Source organism: Ylistrum balloti, unplaced genomic scaffold (assembly GCF_031769215.1).
Source record: "Ylistrum balloti isolate Yb309-2 unplaced genomic scaffold, AGI_CSIRO_Ybal_v1 Utg370700, whole genome shotgun sequence".
Classification (NCBI taxonomy): Eukaryota; Metazoa; Mollusca; class Bivalvia; order Pectinida; family Pectinidae; genus Ylistrum; species Ylistrum balloti.
The window spans coordinates 938,069-960,746 of NW_026782420.1; the positions used below are offsets into that span (position 1 = coordinate 938,069).

General features: G+C 35.9%; 1 protein-coding gene across 2 annotated transcripts in view; it reads left to right on the forward strand.

Moving 5' to 3' along the window:
• Positions 1 to 416: 416 nt before the first annotated feature.
• The window catches only part of LOC132557577 (coatomer subunit alpha-like), a 30,576-nt gene continuing 8,314 nt past the window's right edge, over positions 417 to 22,678 (forward strand). The window contains exons 1-22 of one of the 2 annotated variants that reach the window (XM_060222079.1): positions 417 to 530; positions 1,701 to 1,814; positions 2,259 to 2,332; positions 2,689 to 2,769; positions 4,359 to 4,435; positions 5,284 to 5,393; positions 6,191 to 6,406; positions 6,641 to 6,776; positions 7,403 to 7,636; positions 12,966 to 12,995; positions 13,121 to 13,157; positions 13,843 to 13,918; positions 14,721 to 14,803; positions 16,063 to 16,202; positions 16,362 to 16,447; positions 16,881 to 17,019; positions 17,511 to 17,673; positions 18,388 to 18,534; positions 18,780 to 18,969; positions 19,362 to 19,457; positions 20,470 to 20,682; positions 20,952 to 21,047. In XM_060222079.1, coding sequence (XP_060078062.1) covers positions 491 to 530; positions 1,701 to 1,814; positions 2,259 to 2,332; positions 2,689 to 2,769; positions 4,359 to 4,435; positions 5,284 to 5,393; positions 6,191 to 6,406; positions 6,641 to 6,776; positions 7,403 to 7,636; positions 12,966 to 12,995; positions 13,121 to 13,157; positions 13,843 to 13,918; positions 14,721 to 14,803; positions 16,063 to 16,202; positions 16,362 to 16,447; positions 16,881 to 17,019; positions 17,511 to 17,673; positions 18,388 to 18,534; positions 18,780 to 18,969; positions 19,362 to 19,457; positions 20,470 to 20,682; positions 20,952 to 21,047 — 2,578 coding nt within the window. In that variant the 5' untranslated portion in view covers positions 417 to 490. Of the gene's footprint in view, positions 531 to 1,700; positions 1,815 to 2,258; positions 2,333 to 2,688; positions 2,770 to 4,358; positions 4,436 to 5,283; positions 5,394 to 6,190; positions 6,407 to 6,640; positions 6,777 to 7,402; positions 7,637 to 12,965; positions 12,996 to 13,120; positions 13,158 to 13,432; positions 13,470 to 13,842; positions 13,919 to 14,720; positions 14,804 to 16,062; positions 16,203 to 16,361; positions 16,448 to 16,880; positions 17,020 to 17,510; positions 17,674 to 18,387; positions 18,535 to 18,779; positions 18,970 to 19,361; positions 19,458 to 20,469; positions 20,683 to 20,951; positions 21,048 to 22,678 lie in introns of both variants that reach the window. The other variant, XM_060222078.1, reaches the window with a different exon arrangement.

Below are 22,678 nucleotides of genomic sequence, written 5' to 3' on the forward strand. Positions count from 1 at the left end.
ATGTCCTTGCTGTAGCTTACAATGTGTCAATAGTCAATATTACATGTTTCGTTAACGAAATACAGAAGTAGTTATATTAATTAATGGATGATCACATTGCTAATACACTCGAGTGCTGATTAACATAAGTGGGTTTCACAGTTGTTGTAAACTAAATAAAGTTTGATTGAATATGTATGGCATACCACGATTCACAATAATTAATATTTTGAGAACGTCAGGCAGTTTATATATCTGCTGCCTGTCAGATTTTTAATTTTTTCCTAGATTATCTGAGGTGATGTATTAAGCCTGGTGGAATGTTTATCTTTTTGTAAGAACATTTCTGTTGTCCACTTCTGAATTTAGGCCTCCCCCACATCGACCAATCAAATTCAACGTTCCAAAACAACTTCCGGTTTACGTGTAACCTGCCATTTTACTTCCACGGTGGAGATATTTAGCCGGCGTGCAAGTATCTCATTATTCTGTGTCAAAAACATATGGAAACATGCTAACGAAATTTGAAACGAAGTCTGCCAGGGTAAAAGGTAAACTAGAATGGTTAAAATAAATAGAGTTATTCTATTCTAAATGCTCTTAGATATATTTGACATTAAAGAGGGGAAATCATCAGAAGTTCCAGAACGTCAAATGTGCTGTCTGTAATTCAGAAGAAAAATAACAGTCAGTCCAGGTCATTATTTGACCTGTTGGAATTCTAAAAAGTATGCTCTTGACTAAGATTAACATCATCTAGGTTGAGCAGATGTTATGGATTTCCAGTATAAATTGCTCTCGTGTAGGAGGCTAAACACATGCAAAATGTTCGTTTTGATTAATAACATAAGATGAATATCTGGAGCAACGGTATATTTGGCTATATAGCTAGATTTGCCGATGCTCCTGTACCTGTAGAAAAATTTCGTATTTGTTTCGAAACTTTACCGTAGATCTCTATGTGAAGAATATTTTGATTGATGGATATCAAATGATTGTCACAGAGATCTCAAATTTTGGATTTTACTGCATTTTTGTTCCAGTTTTGATTCTGTCGTTATACATTTTTTCATCTTGGAAAGGTTGAAAACTCACTTGAAACAGCAAGAAAAAGTCTGTACCTCCAAACTCACATACCATTTATTTAGAACAGATTTTACCACACTTAAATACGCCTGTTGTTATACCAAATTGCTACGTGCAAATGTTCCTTTATTAGTCCCCTATAACACTACCACCTAATTTACCTGTGATGTGGTTATCAACTTTGCCAGGTTGTGCACTCCTGTGTATGCTTAACGGTCCTACATTTGAGTGACAATTACTTTTTCAAGTTGTCAATTTGTTACTCAAATGTGGGATTGTTTGGACTAGAAACACTTAAGTTCTTTTTCACATATACAGCTTAATAGGTGTCATAATTTTGGCATAGCCCAATACACATATGAGAAAGGCATTTTCTCTTACACAAAGTTCCTGATTTGGCATTAAACTTTACCCATTTCTTGACCGCATTACATATATATTTGTTTGGATTTAATTATATTAAAATGCTATGAAACGTCTTTAAATACTTGTAATAAATCATAGCCTGATGAATCAGCTACTGGAGAAAGCTGTACCTGGTAATAGGTCTGTTCACATTTGGTTTTTTTGCAATATCAGAAATTCATTTGATGATTTAACTCTCCATAATATTGTTTCAATTTATTTACTTACAGGTTTATCCTTTCACCCTAAAAGGCCATGGGTCCTAGCAAGCTTGTTCAATGGGGTCATCCAGTTATGGGACTATCGAATGTGTACACTCATAGACAAATTTGATGAGCACGATGGTATGTGTGTACATGTATTCAGTAAAACTTTGAAATCTTACATACCTAAAATATTAACATCATTATTTTTTTATCAATACTTAAAATATTAAGGGAAAAATGATACAAATAAACTACACAATCATTGAAAAAAAACCCAATTGATGTGTTTTGTGCAAAATGGCTTTCATTTTTTAATAGGCCATGGAACCTTGAAAAATTGTTGATCATGTATATGTTGGTAAATGCTGGAGAATATATGACTAGTAATATAAAGTACACTGGAAATTGGATAAATGGAATGATCATTATCAGTTACAATAAACTTCACTTGCCTATTCTTAACTGAAGGGAAAATTATGAAACAAAATGTATACGATGGAACAATTAGATATTTGATGTTTTGAATATAAAGTAAGTTAGAATCTACAGATTTTAGCTGATATTTGAGTTTTGTGATATCAGGACCTGTGAGAGGGATCTGTTTCCACCAACAACAACCTCTGTTTGTGTCAGGTGGTGATGACTATAAGATTAAGGTTTGTACAGATTTACCATCTAGTTATGATAGATATGATAGATGATAATATTTAGTGTACCTATTGATTAATTGTCTCAGTATTTTGTCTTTAAATGTGGTACTACCACTATTTTAAAGGGATAGTAATTTGGATTTTATTTTACCTTATTTCTTAGTTCTTTATAAAAAAGAAGTTTGACACTTCTTAAGACTGAATCATTCTGATATAAAGGAAGCCCCAACAATTTTCTTGGCAATTTAAACAAAATTAAAGGTAGATATAATTTTTAGATAAAGTAATGATAGATATTAGGAGTTGAGACTTTTTCGTCTGTTATCTGTTGCTGTAGTGAAGTATTTGAAATATGTTATTAGGTATGGAACTACAAACAGAGACGATGCCTATTTACACTTCTTGGCCACCAGGACTACATCAGAACTACATACTTCCATCATGTAAGTTTTTATGTTGGTATATTCTAGCTATTTTAGCGCAACTACTCCAGACTTGTGTACTTGTGTTTTGTTGAGTTACCTGCCTTACACTTCTTGCCTTTACATTATTACTGAACAAATTCCTTTCAAATTAAGAGAATTTAGATAATTCTTGGATTGAAATACAATATAATACTTCCACTTAATTTTGGCTTTGAAATCAAATAATCTCACTGTTAGTCCCAGACATTCTCTTTCGTCCAACTGTCAAATTCTGCATAATTTGTTTTTTTTTTTTTATTAGATTGAACAACAAAAATTTAACTGGGAATATTTTTATCATACAGAGTTCCATTATATACTTGTAGTGTTATTTACTTTTCTTTATGATATGCAAATTTAAATATGACATGGCTGAATTTAGATGTTTTGGTTTTGACTAAAAATGGTGAAATTTGTGTGTGATAAAATAAACCTGTTTTACACTTAAATACAATTTTAAAGCCTTGGTTGCTTAACTTCCTTCAAAGCAGGTTCTTTTTACTGTACTGACATCAGTTTTCCATTTGAAACTTATGTAACTTTGATGTAACTTAAAACAACAATAAATGTATCCAGTATGAAGAAATAACATGATCTCAGAAATTTAGGAAATTCAGTGTTTTGAGGAAAGTTATCCAAATCATACATGATTAATAGAATCTTCCCCTACCCTGAGGGTGTGATAGAGAAATCTCCAACCCGAGGGATGATTTTTGTGGTTGTCTAACCCGAGGCTCTGCCGAGGGTTAGACTATAAAAAAATCACCCCGAGGGTTGGAGATTTCTCTGTCACATCCTATGAGGGTAGGGGTTGATTATTTTTCTCCCACCCCATTATTTCCGCCATGACGTAAAAAAAAAAAAAATCCCACAGTACAAGTGTCTGAATGTCGCATGAATATCACCATTCACGTTTCCAAAATTCTACATTCTTCCGCGAGAGCAAAATGACAGACTACAAACGCAATATGAATAACCATTAGAAATATTTATTTTATGGAAATTAAATATTTTAATTAGCGATAGATACATGGAAATACTTGTATTGAACAACATTTAACGCTGTACATTTATTAAGTTAGGGTAGGCTTGCCGCGATGTCATGGACAAAAAGGGGATTTCCCAGTTTATAATGACGTCAATTGTTTATGCGCGCGAAAAATTGCAATGGTGTAAGTGTCAAGCGTGTATTCATTCAGAATCAGAGTCATAGATGATCCTCCGACGTTTATTTGTGTTCACTGGACAAGGATTGTTAACTGTGATGTTACAGTCGCACATTACGGAACCTGCAAACGGATAGATTTATCCTCCATGGGTGTTCCACATGGGACATGTCTATCCTACATGGGTAGAGGTGGGAGAAACAGGATGTCTGCAATTGGATAAGTGTTCTGTCAACCTGGATTCAGATGATATAACAAGGGATTAAATTGTTTTCTGGTTAAATATTAAGAACATGTCCTCATCAGGAAGTCTGGTTATCAGGAAATTATCAAGAACATTTGATAATTATGAAATTAAGAACATCATCTCAGAATAGCAATGTAACAATTTGTTTCCTCTAGGAATATCCCTGGATTCTGAGTGCCTCAGATGACCAAACTATCCGGATATGGAACTGGCAGTCACGCAGCTGTGTATGGTATGTATTGTTACAGACACTGGCTTCACTTGTAATTCTTCTGAAACAGTTTCTTCAAGTTGTCAAGTGTTTGTCAATATAGGTTCATGATGTTACAGCACAACTAGTGAAAAATTTGTATGTCGTTTCAATGTCTAGTTAATTATCAAAGCTTGAAGTTTGGTATGAATAATTGAACAGTAAAAGAATGCTATATTTTAATATCTGGGCTGTTTATTTTATTGTTTTTTTTTATACTATATTGCTGTTGAATAGATAACATGTAACAATGCATTTTGTTTATATGACTGGATTTCTTCTCCATCTACATTATTTCTTTGATGTGATAAAATGGCTTTAGCAGTTATTGTGAAATTTTCATTGGATTAATTTTTTTTGCTGTTTTCAAGGATGTAATAAAGTTTAGAAAAATTTATGGTGTAAATATGCATGTATAATATTAAACACAAGTGTTCACAATGGCCGAATATCTACAGTACCTTGATATCAAAGATACAGTGTCATACATAAAATGAAGGTCCATTTCATTACTTTCATGTATTTCCCTCTTATTTCAAGGTTTTAGTAATATCACAGAAATTTGAACCAACTGATACAACAACCTTTAAAATAGAAGTACCTGATAGAAGACATGAGACTTTTACAGCACCAGGGTGTAGAACCTAATAGAAGACATGAGAGCACAATTTTCAGTTACGCTATAAAATGTCTGATTAGATCTTTATGTATAATAATTATCTACTGTGCACAGGGTAGAACTGTACAGACTTACTTTGTTGGTGTTAATGTTATATATCAGTCAAAAATCTTGAAGGCTCATCAGTGTTTTGCTTTTTAATCTGTTGTAGCATCCTGGCCGGTCATAGCCACTTTGTAATGTGTGCAATGTTTCATGCTTCGGAGGATCTGATTGTGTCAGCATCCCTCGACCAGACCGTCCGTGTTTGGGATATTTCTGGTAAATATAGTTTTATTTGTGTCTTCATTTGAAATTCAGATTTAGTCAAAATATATGTTGTGGAAAAATCTGTTTGAGAAAAGGTTCATCTAATAAAAGAAACAGTTGTAACAAATGACAGTTTGTAATAAAATCACTGAACCGTAACAAATTTAGGTCTGACACATGGTTCCAGCCAGCATAGAATAGGTTTTGTCATGTACACTCTCTTATCTCCATTGTTATAGTCCATACTTTGATTTAAATTAAAAATTTTTGAGAGTAACTGAAAGAACGAAATGGCCGCAAGGCAATCATTTAACAATTGAACTTTATTATTACTATTTTACAGAAGAACGGGAGAGTTTTTCTCAAATTCAAATTGCACATTTTCGTTAAGGTTGTTTGGAAATATCATAGATGATGTACTAGTGATGGGAAAACTGTTTTAAATGTAGTATTTAACTCTGGTAAGTTAAACGTAAATGTTAAATTTTGAGACTGACCATCAGATCAGTGACTCAATTCACGAAGCATACCTCAACTTCTTGTTTTTTCTCTTTGAAAGGACATTTTCCAACACAGAAGTACAATTAAGTATGATATAAAAAATTATTTTCTGTCATGACATTACTCAATCCTAGAATGCAGCAGATCCAAATTACACAGAATCAATGTAGGTTTTATCATGATGGATGCCATAATTTATCTGGAATCTCCTGTAGTGGAAACGGGTCTGATGGTTAAAATTACGTCGTGGTTCAACGATTAGCTAGGTTTGAGCCCTAACTTGACAAACCATTGTTTCTCTTGTACAGGATTGAGAAAAAAGAATGTTGCCCCGGGTCCGGGAGGCATAAATGAACGCTCTAGGAGTCCAGGACAGACTGACCTGTTTGGTATGTCAGATGCAGTGGTGAAGCATGTGCTAGAAGGGCATGACCGTGGAGTGAATTGGGCTGCTTTCCATTCTACACTTCCCCTCATTGTATCAGCCGCTGATGACAGACAAGTGAAACTCTGGAGAATGAATGGTACCTGTTGCACATTAATTATTTAACTTAAAAAGTAAAGATTCATTATTTTAAAAAATGTTCCCATTGGAAGTGTTTTTTTAACCTTCATTTCAATTTCCTGTCAATGACAGTATCAGGGGTAGCATTCAACATTGTTTGGTGATAAAACAAGTCACCATGAAAAAGAAACTTCATGGTAGCTGTTAGCAGCAGTTTAATTTCGTGTCTATTTAATTTTTTTTTTATTTTCAGAGTCAAAAGCATGGGAAGTGGACACATGTCGTGGTCATTACAACAATGTGTCAAGCTGTCTGTTTCATCCCCGCCAGGAACTTATCTTAAGTAACTCTGAGGATAAGAGTATCCGTGTATGGGATATGAGTAAAAGGTAGGAAAATGCAAGAAATGTAGTATATCTAATCACTGATACAAAATAAAAATCAAACCAAACCCCCAAACTAGCTTCTTATCATGGCGCCAACTCGCACGTACAGTGTTCTGTACTCTTACGTCATGTCAAGAATTCCGTAAAATATGTTGTTTCAAATTTATCAATAGTTCAACCAGACTGTGCTTCTGTTTTTAAATATATAGTAATTGTATTGTTATTTAGAAACAAAACTAATTTTGGATGCTTTTAAAATAGCGATTTGAAAAATCGCGGCATTATTTACGCAGAAAATTGATGCTAGAGGGCTCTAACTCTTTTCGATATTTCAGCCAATGAGAGGGCCAGGATCAGTAAATTTTGTCTAAAAGGCCGTCGCAATAGGCTATGCGTATTGAGTATGTTTAGCCTAATAAGTATTAGGTGCCTTTTCATTTCTAGTCAGTTTTAAAAAGGTTACTTTCTCTGAGCTAATTACAGCTGTTAGTGAAATAGTGATTTCTAGAAAAACCATGTAAATTGAGCACCATGAAAACATTATTTTACAATATCCTTTACTTGTTCAGACTATTACAAATTAATAATTGTAACACTTGTAACATGGTCATATTCCTAACTGTTTCTAGAACCGGTGTTCAGACCTTCCGACGTGAACATGACCGATTCTGGATTATGGCTGCCCACCCAAACCTCAACATCTTCGCTGCAGGCCATGACAGCGGCATGCTTATCTTCAAACTAGAGCGTGAACGCCCAGCATATGCAGTCCATAACAACATTCTTTACTATGTCAAGGAACGTTATTTGCGTCGCCTTGACTTCACCACAAACAAAGATAACCCAGTGATGCAGCTCCGTGGGTAAGTAATGACTGTCGTATCTCCCATAAGTGGCAAAATGTATGTTTATGTTCTTACATACCACAAAACTTGAAGCCTGTTTTCATCTTGTTGCAAGCATGTTTCACTCATTCTCAGACTGTTTGTTGCTGAAAGCTTTGACAAGATGTTCTAAATTGTGTGATGTTGTTGGTGATTTAGTCACATTTTACATGTTTATTCCTGTCGCTGCACATGTTAGTGTTCATTCATCTCCACAACAAATTGTACCCAGGTTTAGATGGTTTTCATACCTGTTTTTTATGAACAGCAGTTTCATTTCATCTGAGCACAGATTCCATCTCAGAAGATCAAGTTGTGTGTTAGCTAGTAAATGGAATAATCGCCATCTGTCACTTGTCAAAATCTTTAATTTATTGACATAAAATGTTGAAGGAAACGTTTTCTGTTCCAGATTTGATCAAAATCAAAATATTAATTAATCGAACACCTTTGTTCCTGTAAATCAAATAAACATATGGGGTGGGGGAGGGTGGGGGGGAGGAACCTAAAATTGCTTAGAATGATAATGTTGTTGGCGGTGCATTTTTTGGTGACTTTCATATGAAAAGGACAAGAAATTCATTTTTTTTTTCATGTCAAATTTTGGGCTCTCTCAATTATACAAAAAGCTTACAAAAAAACAAGAGATTAACATTAAAATTACTGTAGGTTTTAAAGAAAATTACAGTCACAGTTAGGAGTGTGTTCATTTGGTTGCTTCATGTAGACAAAATTATGTTTTCAAAAGTGTAATAAAAAGTTGCAACATGTTACCTCGAAATTAAAGGGACCACTGAAAACATTTTTACATTGATTACTAGTGAATGAAACACCGACTATCATACATGTCACTCCATTATTTGTCTAAATAACAAAATATGTGGTAACAATAGCAATCAACTACTCATTTGGTGCCATTTCACACATGTACAGTTTTTCCTTATTGACAAAGCACATATAGGGTTTATGTTTAAGGAATGTCAGCAAAACTAAAATTTTGCTTGTGACACACTACTAAAAACAAGTTTCTAGCTAAAAAATCATGTTTATATTTGGATAAACATGTGAAATAAAGAGCATTGAAATATTTTACCTGTTACAGAAGACCTTATAAAGACCTGAGTGACATTATACATACACATTTTACCCATCTTCTCGAGAATTAAGTTATTGCTAGTTATTTATGTTGAAAGCATCGCAACTCCAAGTGTCAACCAATATATGTTACTTTTGTTTTTATCGCTCCTAAAGATGTGCACAATTAAGCTAACCTCACATGATTCTGCTCTCGTGCTGAGCAGCTTTTATGCCATGTGTAATCACTCTACTTGTTTAATGTACAGGTAGGTCACTGCTACAATACAGTGACACTATTTAAGAAGGCGGCTTATTTTGGGTAATTTTACTGGTAATTAATTCCCAGAGATCAACTTTTGTGTGTGCTATGGATTGATACACTGTAATTAGTCATATGTTACGTACAGGTGACTTTTGATTCTGTTTGTATTTATCTATATATTTAGATGTGTCAATGATTTAACAAAAATTAATTTCGAGCCGACAAATGGCTTTTCTCATGCTTGAGGAGATTGAAAAATCATTTCCCCTCAAACAGAAATTTGCCACAAACAAAATTTTACCTCAAGGAAATTTGAGTCATCCGTACGAAGATTACAAAGATTAAGAAGGAAAAAAACTTGATAGCTGGTTATTATTTTGACTTAAACAAAATTTTAACTTAAGCCATTTCGAGACAGTGAATTTCAACCTAATACTGATATTCTGAAGAAATAACAATGATGTGTATTCCATTTTGATAAAAGATTGAAATAATTCAAAAGAGATTGGAGAGAGTAAGAGAGAAATTTGTTGTGTAGTAGACTGATGTTGTCTTTGTTTATCTTCAGTGCTGGCAGGGTTACCAAGTGAGTAGTGTTAACATGACTTTATAGAAGTGTTTAAACAAAGTATATAGGAAAGTGTGTTGCTGTAATACTGCACTTTCAGGAGGCATTCCATACGTGTACAGAATAGGTTTTCGACAACATTTTAGCTGATAGATAGATTTTTGTATCTCTTAATGACCATCATCTTTCATCAGAAATATGCCATGAAATCATTATGTACAGGTGACTTGGAAACACAATGGAGGATTGACTCTCACGAACTCCGGACAGATAATTCAGAAACGCTTCAGACAGGTGACTGTCACAAACACTTCAGACAGGTGACTGTCACAAACACTTCAGACAGATGACTCTCATAAAACCCTAGACAGATAACCCAGAAACATTAAAAACAGGTGACTGACAGAAACTCCACAGAAGGATGACTGACAGAAACACTATAGAAGGGTGACTGACAGAAACTCTACAGAAGGGTGACTGTCACAAACACTTAAGACAGGTGACTGTCACAAACACTTCAGACAGATGACTCTCATAAACCCTAGACAGATAACCCAGAAACATTAAAAACAGGTGACTGACAGAAACACTACAGAAGGGTGACTGACAGAAACTCCACAGAAGGATGACTGACAGAAACACTACAGAAGGGTGACTGACAGAAACTCTACAGAAGGGTGACCGACAGAAACACTACAGAAGGGTGACTGACAGAAACACTACAGAAGGGTGACTGTCAGTGACAGAAACACTACAAATGGATTACTATCGTAAATGCAATGGACAGGTGACTGTCTCAAACATATGCTGTCACTAGTGGAATGCTTTTTTAATTTTAACCTGTATCATCTCACCACCAGTCATGTGTTCCTTTCACATTTCAAAATATTAGACCCATTTAGCAAGCTTACTCATCTGCTATCGCTAAATTAATTTCAGTAATCCACTTGTAAACCAAGTGGATGTCCGAGCTGGAAGTCCTCAGTAATGAAACCTTTTATTTCCACTTGACCATATTTTTCCCTTTTGGTTGTCCTGTCCTCACCTTTCTATGTCACAAATTGTTCTTTACATGGCTTTCTCTGTCACACATTGTCCTGTCCTTTCCTTTATCTATATCACATTGTCTTGTCCTTGCCTTTCTCTGTCACACATTGTCCTGTCCTTGCCTTTCAATGTCACACATTGTCCTGTCCTTTCCTTTATCTATATCACATTGTCCTGTCCTTGCCTTTCTCTGTCACACATTGTCCTGTCCTTTCCTTTATCTATATCACATTGTCTTGTCCTTGCCTTTCTCTGTCACACATTGTCCTGTCCTTTCCTTTATCTATATCACATTGTCCTGTCCTTGCCTTTCTCTGTCGCACATTGTCCTGTCCTTTCCTTTATCTATATCACATTGTCTTGTCCTTGGCTTTCTATGTCACACATTGTCCTGTCCTTTCCTTTATCTATATCACATTGTCCTGTCCTTGCCTTTCTCTGTCACACATTGTCCTGTCCTTTCCTTTATCTATATCACATTGTCTTGTCCTTGCCTTTCTATGTCACACATTGTCCTGTCCTTGCCCATCTCTGTGTGATGTATAAGTCTGGTTTTATGTAACACAGTGTTTTATGTAACACAGTGTGAAGTTAACCTAAATAATGATGTATAATTGTCTATTATATGACATAAGTAAATGTAGTAACATTTTAGAAATAATTACATTTAAATTCTGAATGAAACTCTATCAACTTACCAATACAATACTTACTAATAGTGTAGTATCTGTCCTGTCCTCTGTGTCCCAAACGTTTTTATTGGGTTGGTTGATTAGCTCACCGTTCAAACATTTTGGTGATTTTATACATTGATATATCACTTTAATAATTTCACTTGTGACTGTAGACATGTACTTTATTTCTCCTTTTAGCAAAATTAGCAAAATTTCTGTTTTCACTTTGTTAAAGCGTTGTTGTGTCTCTTTATGTCATATAGTTTCGTGATACTAATTATTTACTTAGATCTTCAGATAAACAAACTCACTTTGGATTGTCAGACATGATAGGTCAGAAATGTCTCTTACATACATAGTTAAGGTAATGAGATACAGTCTAGATGTATCAAATTTTTTGTTTGGTCCCGAATTTTATTCCTTTATGTTACTGCTAACTTTTTATTAATCAAAGTTTTATAAATTGATATATTAAAGTGTTTTTCACGGACTGTAAGCAATAACACCATCATTGACAACTCATGATTCAAACAAATCATTTTACCTGTATTGTACAGGTATTTTCACCCCGTTGCAAAATTTTACACCTTTCAACAAAGATTGCTACCTGGCAATGGGATTATGATAGCTCGCTGTCATTAACTCTGTGTTATGAGGTTAATTAATGACTGGACTGGATTGAAATTTAATAGCTTACTTGCAAGCAATAATATTTTATTCAAAGATAATGGAACGTTGTGTGATGTTCATCGCCGCCATTGTGGTAATGGCATTTACTTAAGTCTAATTTACAGGAATTTTGAAACCAATCAGAGGGTATCCTATCACTTGTATGATGATTTCGCTCATTCCCAAAGTGTCACTTTTTAGTTTTAAGCATAAAAGCCTCAGTGATTTATTTGACAATAATGTGTTCTCCGATTGATGTTGAGATATCACTGATGTTGAGATATCACTGATGTTGAGATATCACTGGTGTTGAGATATCATTGATGTTGAGATATCACTGATGTTGTGATATCACTGATGTTGATGTTGAGATATCATTGATGTTGAGATATCACTGATGTTGAGATATCACTGATGTTGTGATATCACTGATGTTGAGATATCATTGATGTTGAGATATCACTGATGTTGAGATATCACTGATGTTGAGATATCATTGATGTTGAGATATCACTGATGTTGAGATATCACTGATGTTGAGATATCACTGATGTTGAGATATCACTGATGTAGATGTTGAGATATCACTGATGTTGAGATATCACTGATGTTGAGATATCACTGATGTTGAGATATCATTGATGTTGAGATATCACTGATGTTGAGATATCACTGATGTTGAGATATCATTGTTGTTGAGATATCACTGATGTCGAGATATCACTGATGTCGAGATATCACTGATGTCGAGATATCACTGATGTCATGATATCACTGATGTCGAGATATCACTGATGTTGAGATATCACTGATGTTGAGATATCACTGATGTTGAGATGTCACTGGTGTTGAGATATCACTGATGTTGAGATATCATTGGTGTTGAGATATCACTGATGTTGAGATATCACTGATGTTGAGATATCATTGATGTTGAGATATCACTGGTGTTGAGATATCATTTCTGGTGATAATTGATTTTATCTGTACTCATCTGGTTTCTTTCTACAGTGGCACAAGATGTCCTGTTTACAGTATGTCATACAACCCGGCTGAGAACAGTGTCCTTCACTGGGTAAGTATATCACTGATACAACCTGGTGGATATCTGAGATATCAGTGTTGAGATTCTGGTGTTGATATACTGGTTAAGATATATTAACACTATACAACCCGGCTGAGAACAGTGTCCTTCTCTGTACGGTAAGTATTAACACTATACAACCCGGCTGAGAACAGTGTCCTTCTCTGTACAGTAAGTATTAACACTATACAACCCGGCTGAGAACAGTGTCCTTCTCTGTACGGTAAGTATTAACACTATACAACCCGGCTGAGAACAGTGTCCTTCTCTGTACGGTAAGTATTAACACTATACAACCCGGCTGAGAACAGTGTCCTTCTCTGTACGGTAAGTATTAACACTATACAACCCGGCTGAGAACAGTGTCCTTCTCTGTACGGTAAGTATTAACACTATACAACCCGGCTGAGAACAGTGTCCTTCTCTGTACGGTAAGTATTAACACTATACAACCCGGCTGAGAACAGTGTCCTTCTCTGTACTCTAAGTATATTTAGTCTACAGAGAAAATATGGTGCATTTCTAATAAGTAAGCATTGAGGAAACTTTTACACAAGGATCCAGTCCAAGTTTTTAAGCTACATACTAAATTGTACTTATGACAACAGAAGCTGAGGAGTTCAACTTTCAGTGTTTGATAGAGATCCTTAAAGCTTATTTGAATGATTAATCCTGTTGAGTATCTGTGTGTCACCAGCCATAGAGATAATATAAATCTGTACAAATCAAAAGTTTGTATACCTAATGTTAGGATTGATAAAGAAAATCATACTTCATTCTATATTGTACATTTTTTTTCCACAGAGGACAAGTAACCTAGACAACTCTACTTATGACCTGTATGGTATTCCCAAGGACAGCGACTCTTCCAGCCCAGATGGTAGGCAGAATTACATAGTCCATACAAATATTAAAACTTAATTACTTAAATTAAAAATGTGAGCTGTTTCTCAAATCAGGAAAGCAGGGATTGGATATACATCATTATGTAGTCTTTATGTTCAATGTTGTCATGCTGTGCTAGAATTTTACAGAATTTGATGAATCAATAAAATCTCACGTCATGAATGAGAAACCTAATATTCTACTTGTAGTACAAAGAAAAATTGTTGATTGACATGATCCAGCATTTTTAGCTCACATCATCAAATCACCATTTGTCTGTGGTGTAAGGTTTATCTGTCTGTAAACAATTCTTGTAGTTAATATTTCGTGAGAAGTGCTGGATGGATCTTTCTCAAATTTTATATATGGGTTCCCCTTGGTCCCTAGTTGTTTTCTTTTCATATTGAGACTGATCAGAAAAACAAATGACTCACAAGTGGCCATCTTGGATTTTGACCATAATAGTTCTTAAAGCTATTTCCTGAATACTGGATAGATGTTTTATCATATTTCATATGTAGGTTCCATATGGTCACTATTTTAAATAGATTTTAATTTTTTTTTGTATAATTAAGAGCAAAAACAGAGAAAGAAATGGAAAATGGATGGGAAAAGATAGAACTTGTAAAGAACACACAAAGACCAAACAGTGGTGGGAACAAGATTCCTCTGGGATCTCTCATGTTAAGACTAAAAGTGTGACAGACTATCATTTCTTTAGGATTTCCTGAGTAATATTTGGATTCATGCTTCCACGTAAAGATTGCCTCATGTACCATGTTTATGTTGCTTTTCAGCCCCAGAAGGTAAACGGTCTTCTGGTTTGACTGCTGTTTGGGTGGCAAGGAACAGATTTGCTGTACTGGACAGAACTCACAATGTAAGTGCTATCAATGTAGGATGGTCTATATAATCTGTAGGTCTTTTCAGTATAAACATTAAGTGGGCTTGAAAAGGGCCTGTACATTGTGTGGATTTTAGTAGGATTCATACAATGTGCAGGCGTAAGGATGGTCCATACAACGTGTGGGCCTGTGGAGGGATCATACAATGTGTGGGCCTGTGGAGGGATCATACATTGTGTGGGCCTGTGGAGTGGAGGGATCATACAATGTGGATCTTAGTAGGATTCATACAATGTGCAAGCGTAAGGATGGTCCATACAATGTGTGGGCCTGTGGAGGGATCATACATTGTGTGGGCCTGTGGAGTGGAGGGATCATACAATGTGGATCTTAGTAGGATTCATACAATGTGCAGGCGTAAGGAAGGGCCATACAATGTGTGGGCCTGTGGAGGGATCATACAATGTAGATCTTAGTAGGATTCATACAATGTGCAGGCGTAAGGATGGTCCATACAACGTGTGGGCCTGTGGAGGGTTCATACAACTTGTGGGCCTGTGGAGGGATCATACATTGTGTGGGCATGTGGAGGGATCATACATTGTGTGGGCCTGTGGAGGGAATCATACAATGTTGGTTATAGTAGGATTTATACAATGTGCAGGCGTAAGGATGGGCCATACAACGTGTGGGCCTGTGGAGGGATCATACATTGTGTGGGCCTGTGGAGGGATCATACAACTTGTGGGCCTGTGGAGGGATTATACATTGTGTGGGCCTGTGGAGGGATCATACATTGTGTGGGCCTGTAGAGGGATCATACAATGTGTGGGCATACAATGTTCAGACATAAGGGGGTCCATACAATGTGGATCATACAACGTGTGGGCCTGTGGAGGGATCATACATTGTGTGGGCCTGTGGAGGGATCATACATTGTGTGGGCCTGTAGAGGGATCATACAATGTGGATTTTAGTAGGACTCATACAATGTTCAGACATAAGGAGGGTCCATACAACTTGTTGGCCTGTGGAGGGATCATACATTGTGTGGGCATGTGGAGGGATCATACAACGTGTGGGCCTGTGGAGGGATCATACATTGTGTGGGCATGTGGAGGAATTATACAATGTGGGTCTTAGGTAGGATGATATAGTTTAACATGTTAAAGTGGACAGGTTTTCTCTCTTTACAGGTGTTTTACTTGTCACTTGTGGTCAGTATATACACTCACTGTTAACCGACTCAGAGAGCAGTATATAAAATGTTTACCACTCATCTCTTTACTTTCAGATTGTGATCAAAAACTTAAAGAATGAGATCACAAAAAAACTACAGGCTCCCAACTGTGATGATGTCTTCTACGCTGGAACTGGTTGTCTTCTTCTCAAGGATGCTGATGGTGTCACACTTTTTGACGTACAACAAAAAAGGTATGGCTCTCGGTGATCTCTTCATGAGGTAATTTGAATTGTAACCTTGCATATAATATACAATACAAAGTGAAAATGGAATGTGTTGTGTGTGTTGTGAAGTTTGATTTCAACTTGTTACAACCTGTAACTACAATAGTCTAATATTCGGTTCTACAGAGCACTTGCCTCCGTGAAGATTTCCAAAGTGAAGTATGTGGTGTGGTCCTCAGACATGTCACATGTGGCCCTCCTCAGCAAACACAGTATGTATTGTTCTTTTACTATTATAGTATATGTTGACTGTTCCTAGGGATATATTTTACAAACTTAAATGAAATGTCATTACTGTATGCATTAAGCTGTTTTCCTTTCAGATCAAATATTGTTTGAAGTTTTTTAGTCTGACGCAGGGAACCTCTTTTAATGTTAAAGTAATGTACTTCTGACAAAATCTAAGTTTTTTTTTTTTTTTGGTTTTTAAAGTGTGATAGGATAATTCATACTCGGGGGTTGATATATATTTGTGTCATTCCCTGTGATAGGATAATTCATACTTGAGGGTTGATAGAATAATTCATACTCAGGGGTTGATAGAATAATTCATACTCGAAGGTTGACATGTCTTTGTGTCATTCCCTGTGATAGAATAATTCATACTTGAGGGTTGATATATACATGTATTTGTCTTGTTTCCAGTTATTTCCATCTGTAACAGAAAGTTGGAGAACCTATGTACCATCCATGAGAACATCCGTGTAAAAAGTGGAGCCTGGGATGAGAGTGGTGTGTTTGTATACACCACCAGCAACCACATCAAATATGCACTCACCAACGGGTAAGTGTTCTTAATCTCATGTAAAACTCACCAACGGGTAAGTGTTCTTAATCTCATGTAACACTCACCAACGGGTAAGTGTTCTTAATCTCATGTAACACTCACCAACGGGTAAGTGTTCTTAATCTCATGTAACACTCACCAACGGGTAAGTGTTCTTAATCTCATGTAATACTCACCAACAGGTAAGTGTTCTTAATATCATGTAATACTCACCAGATTTCATTTCATGAACCATTTCGTATCGTATCAGATTTCATTTCATGAACCATTTCGTATCGTACCAGATTTCATTTCATGAACCGTTTTGTATCGTAACATTAAGTTCTACACCTGATCAGTTTCTTGTTTACCTAGAAACAGGAGCATACATGTTTTAGACATTTTCTGATCTGTAAAGCTTTAAATTTTGATTTTGTCAGATAATGAAGATATCCTATTATGTTTTGCACCAGTGATCACTAAATATGTGGATTTTCTGTTTTCTTCAGTGACCATGGTATCATCCGAACTCTTGACCTACCAATCTACATCACTCGTATCAAGGGTAACAGTGTGTACTGTCTAAATAGGGAGTGTGTTCCAGGAAGGCTTGTCATTGACCCCACAGAATTCAAATTTAAACTCGCCCTTGTCAACCGCAAGTATGAGGAGGTAAATGCTTAAGAAATAGTATTTATGTTCAATAATATCCTGAAATTTTGAAATTCATTAAAGGAAATTGTTGTAGCTGATGATTGACACAATGGTTGATGAATCTTTAAAGGGATATCCTGCCCTAGTTGAAAAATTAATGGCTGTTCTGTATCTGTACCTTTTAAGAACTCTTTCTGATGACTTTTAAAACTATCGTTAGCATTATATATCTCTCCTATGGTCTGTTAGGAAAGATGAAATTGGTGGGAGTACTCACTGCCACACCGTCTAAATATAATGCATCGGGAAATCTGTAACTGAAAGGACACTATATCATAGATTCTATGCAGAGTATTGACTTAATACACAAATGTGTATGTTGTTTTCTGCTGTGGTTACAATTTTATCACTTCATTAGGCTTATTTACTGTCGGATTGTATGGTGATGTAGTGAAATAATTATGCCCAAAAAAAATTTAATTATGTTGTAGTGAGGCAATAGTGCCCTGTACAATTTCATTATTGTGTTGTAGTGAGGCAATAGTTCCCTGTACAATTACATTGTTATGTTGTAGTGAGGCAATAGTGCCCTGTACAATTTCATTATTGTGTTGTAGTGAGGCAATAGTACCCTGTACAATTACATTGTTATGTTGTAGTGAGGCAATAGTGCCCTGTACAATTTCATTATTGTGTTGTAGTGACTTGTACAATTTCAATGCTGTGTTTTAGGTTTTACACATGGTCAGAAATGCCAAACTGGTTGGTCAGTCCATTATCTCCTACCTGCAGAAGAAGGGCTACCCTGAAGTGGCTCTCCACTTTGTCAAGGACGAGAAGACACGCTTTGGACTTGCATTAGAGTGTGGTAATATTGAAGTAAGTAATCTTGTGAAATGTTGAAATGTTGATTTTTTCATTAAAAATGCTGTGATTATAGTTGCATTTTAGATGTTGTCTCACTGATCATTTGTCATTGTCTCTCTGACACATATTGTGCAGAATTCTCAGGATTATGTGTATGTACAGTCCATGTTGAATTTAGTAATTTATAAGATATATTACTATTTACACAAAATGGTATCTATATTCAGAAATCTTAAAGGCATTGTTTATTTTTCCAGATTGCATTAGAAGCAGCACGCTCCCTGGATGACCAAGCATGCTGGGAGAGGTTAGGTGAGGCTGCCCTGCTTCAGGGTAATCACCAAGTGGTAGAAATGGCATACCAGAGAACAAAGAACTTTGACAAGCTTTCCTTCCTCTACCTCATCACAGGAAACCTAGAGAAACTCCGAAAAATGATGAAAATCGGTACGTTCATCAGGACAGTTTTACTGAGAATCAGATTTCACACATTCATATTGGTGGTATTCAATCTTAGACAAAATGAATGGGTACTCATTTGACAGGAAGTAAATGGTATTCTAAGAATTATAATTAAACATTCTATGTCATGGCTGATTGTTTCTTTTTTTTCTCAGATTAAATTGAATTAAAATTATAAGAGGTATCAACATGAAACTTCATAGGTAGATATATCTCAACAAGAAGTGCAGTGCTCCAGAACCATCACTCTCTTTTACAAAATTTAGAAGTTAATTCCCTTTTGATACTAAAATTTTCATGGGTAGATAAATCTCAACAGGAAGGAGTTCAGTACACACCAATCTTAACTCTCTTATTTCTTAACCTTTTTGATACAGCTGAGATCAGGAAGGATACAAGTGGACATTTCCAGAATGCTCTGTTTCTGGGGGATGTCTCTGAGCGTGTTAGGATTCTCAAAAACTGCGGACAAAGTAAGTTGATGGAAGTTCAATTACATTGCTGTATTTGACATTTTTAGTTTGACTAAATATTTGATCTGTTGTAGAATCACTGGCCCACCTGTTACTTGACTAAATAGTTGATCTGTTGTAGAACCACTGGCCCACCTGTTACTTTACTAAATAGTTGATCCATTGTAGAACCACTGGCCTACCTGTTACTTTACTAAATAGTTGATCCATTGTAGAACCACTGGCCCACCTGTTACTTTACTAAATAGTTGATCTGTTGTGGAAACACTGGCCCACCTGTTACTTTACTAAATAGTTGATCTGTTGTGAAACCACTGGCCTACCTGTTACTTGACTAAATAGTTGATCCATTGTAGAACCACTGGCCCACCTGTTACTTTACTAAATAGTTGATCCATTGTAGAACCACTGGCCTACCTGTTACTTTACTAAATAATTGATCCATTGTAGAACCACTGGCCCACCTGTTACTTTACTAAATAGTTGATCTGTTGTGGAACCACTGGCCCACCTGTTACTTTACTAAATAGTTGATCTGTTGTGGAACCACTGGCCTACCTGTTACTTTACTAAATAGTTGATCTGTTGTAGAACTACTGACCTACCTGTTACTTTACTAAATAGTTGATCTGTTGTAGAACCACTGGCCTACCTGTTACTTTACTAAATATTTGATCTGTTATAGAATTACTTGCTACCTGTTACTTTACTAAATATTTGATCTGTTATAGAATCACTTGCTACCTGTTACTTTACTAAATATTTGATCTGTTGTAGAACTACTGACCTAAATTTTACTTTACTAAATAGTTGATCTGTTGTAGAATCACTGGCCCACCTGTTACTTTACTAAATAGTTGATCTGTTGTAGAACTACTGACCTACCTGTTACTTTACTAAATAGTTGATCTGTTGTAGAACCACTGGCCCACCTGTTACTTTACTAAATAGTTGATCTGTTGTAGAACCACTGGGCTACCCGTTACTTTACTAAATAGTTGATCTGTTGTAGAATCACTGGCCTACCTTACTGCTGCCACCCACGGTATAGAAGATGAGGCCGAACAGTTGAAGTCAACCTTTGGGGAGAAAGATCGTACCCCAGACCTTTACCCTGCTGCCAAGCTTCTTCACCCTCCGGTGCCCATCATGCAACAGGAGAGTAATTGGCCTCTCCTCACAGTGTCCAAGGGCTTCTTTGAGGGGGCCATGACTGCTGGAAGTGGTAGGTGTATTGCCTATTATAGTGAAAGGCCATTGTTACACTTGTATATGAAATTGACTGCATTTGGATACCAGTGTAAAGCCATTTGAGTAATAGAGCCGCTGTAAAAAGGCCCTCTGTCTATAAAGGCCACTTTTCTTAGCACTCTTTAATTGCTTCCATAGACAGGTTTGATTGTATTTGAATGAGTAGATATTGATGTCAGACATTTTGTCGTACAAGGTAATTGTTAGAAAGTATAAATATTCATGTGAAATTTTGTTGTGCAGGTAAAGCCAAGGGTCTTGCTAAGGCAGCTGTAGATATAGAAGATGGTGTTGAAGATGGCTGGGGAGCTGATGTGGACAACATTGACCTTGGTGATGGTACTTACATAATTTATTTGTCCACCTTGATGATATGACTGTTGATATTAGTTATTATGGCTTTGGGTTGGAGAATTAGCTCATTCATCATCATGACCATTGGGTCCTACATGGAGCTACAGAAAGTTTAATAACTAAACTAAACTGATCCATATATAAAACATTGTGAAATCATTAACATCACTTTAAGTATCTGGTGGGTTGTATCTGTTTGGAGATATATGGATCATGTGTTGATTCACTAGTATCTGAAAGCTGCTCAGTATGTGATTTTCTTGAGAAATTTTTTGTAATTATTATGATACTTACATTCCTAGCTGTTTAAAAGTAATGTTGGGACAGTGAGGAGCTATCAGTTTTTGTTCTATGTGAACCAAATCTATGTAAGAGGATTTTCTGTGTGTCACATGTGAACCAAATCTATGTAAGAAGATTTTTGTGAGTGTCAGATGTGAACCAAATCTATGTAAGAGGATTTTCTGTGTGTCAGATGTGAACCAAATCTATGTAAGATGATTTTCTCTGTGTGTCAGATGTGAACCAAATCTATGTAAGAGGATTTTTGTGAGTGTCAGATGTGAACCAAATCTATGTAAGAGGATTTTTGTGAGTGTCAGATGTGAACCAAATCAATGTAAGAGGATTTTTGTGAGTGTCAGATGTGAACCAAATCTAGGTAAGAGGATTTTCTCTGTGTGTCAGATGTGAACCAAATCTATGTAAGAGGATTTTTGTGAGTGTCAGATGTGAACCAAATCTATGTAAGAGGATTTTTGTGAGTGTCAGATGTGAACCAAATCTAGGTAAGAGGATTTTCTCTGTGTGTCAGATGTGAACCAAATCTATGTAAGAAGATTTTCTGTGTGTCAGATGTGAACCAAATCTAGGTAAGAGGATTTTCTCTGTGTGTCAGATGTGAACCAAATCTATGTAAGAGGATTTTCTGTGTGTCAGATGTGAACCAAATCTATGTAAGAAGATTTTTGTGAGTGTCAGATGTGAACCAAATCTATGTAAGAGGATGTTCTGTATGTCAGATGTGAACCAAATCTATGTAAGAAGTTTTTTGTGAGTGTCAGATGTGAACCAAATCTATGTAAGAGGATTTTCTGTGGGTCAGATGTGAACCAAATCTATGTAAGAGGATTTTTGTGAGTGTCAGATGTGAACCAAATCTAGGTAAGAGGATTTTCTCTGTGTGTCAGATGTGAACCAAATCTATGTAAGAGGATTTTTGTGAGTGTCAGATGTGAACCAAATCTATGTAAGAGGATTTTCTGTGTGTCAGATGTGAACCAAATCTATGTAAGAGGATTTTCTGTGTGTCAGATGTGAACCAAATCTATGTAAGAGGATTTTTGTGAGTGTCAGATGTGAACCAAATCTATGTAAGAGGATTTTTGTGTGTCAGATGTGAACCAAATCTATGTAAGAGGATTTTCTGTGTGTCAGATGTGAACCAAATCTATGTAAGAGGATTTTCTCTGTGTGTCAGATGTGAACCAAATCTATGTAAGAAGATTTTCTGTGTGTCAGATGTGAACCAAATCTATGTAAGAGGATTTTCTGTGTGTCAGATGTGAACCAAATCTATGTAAGAGGATTTTTGTGAGTGTCAGATGTGAACCAAA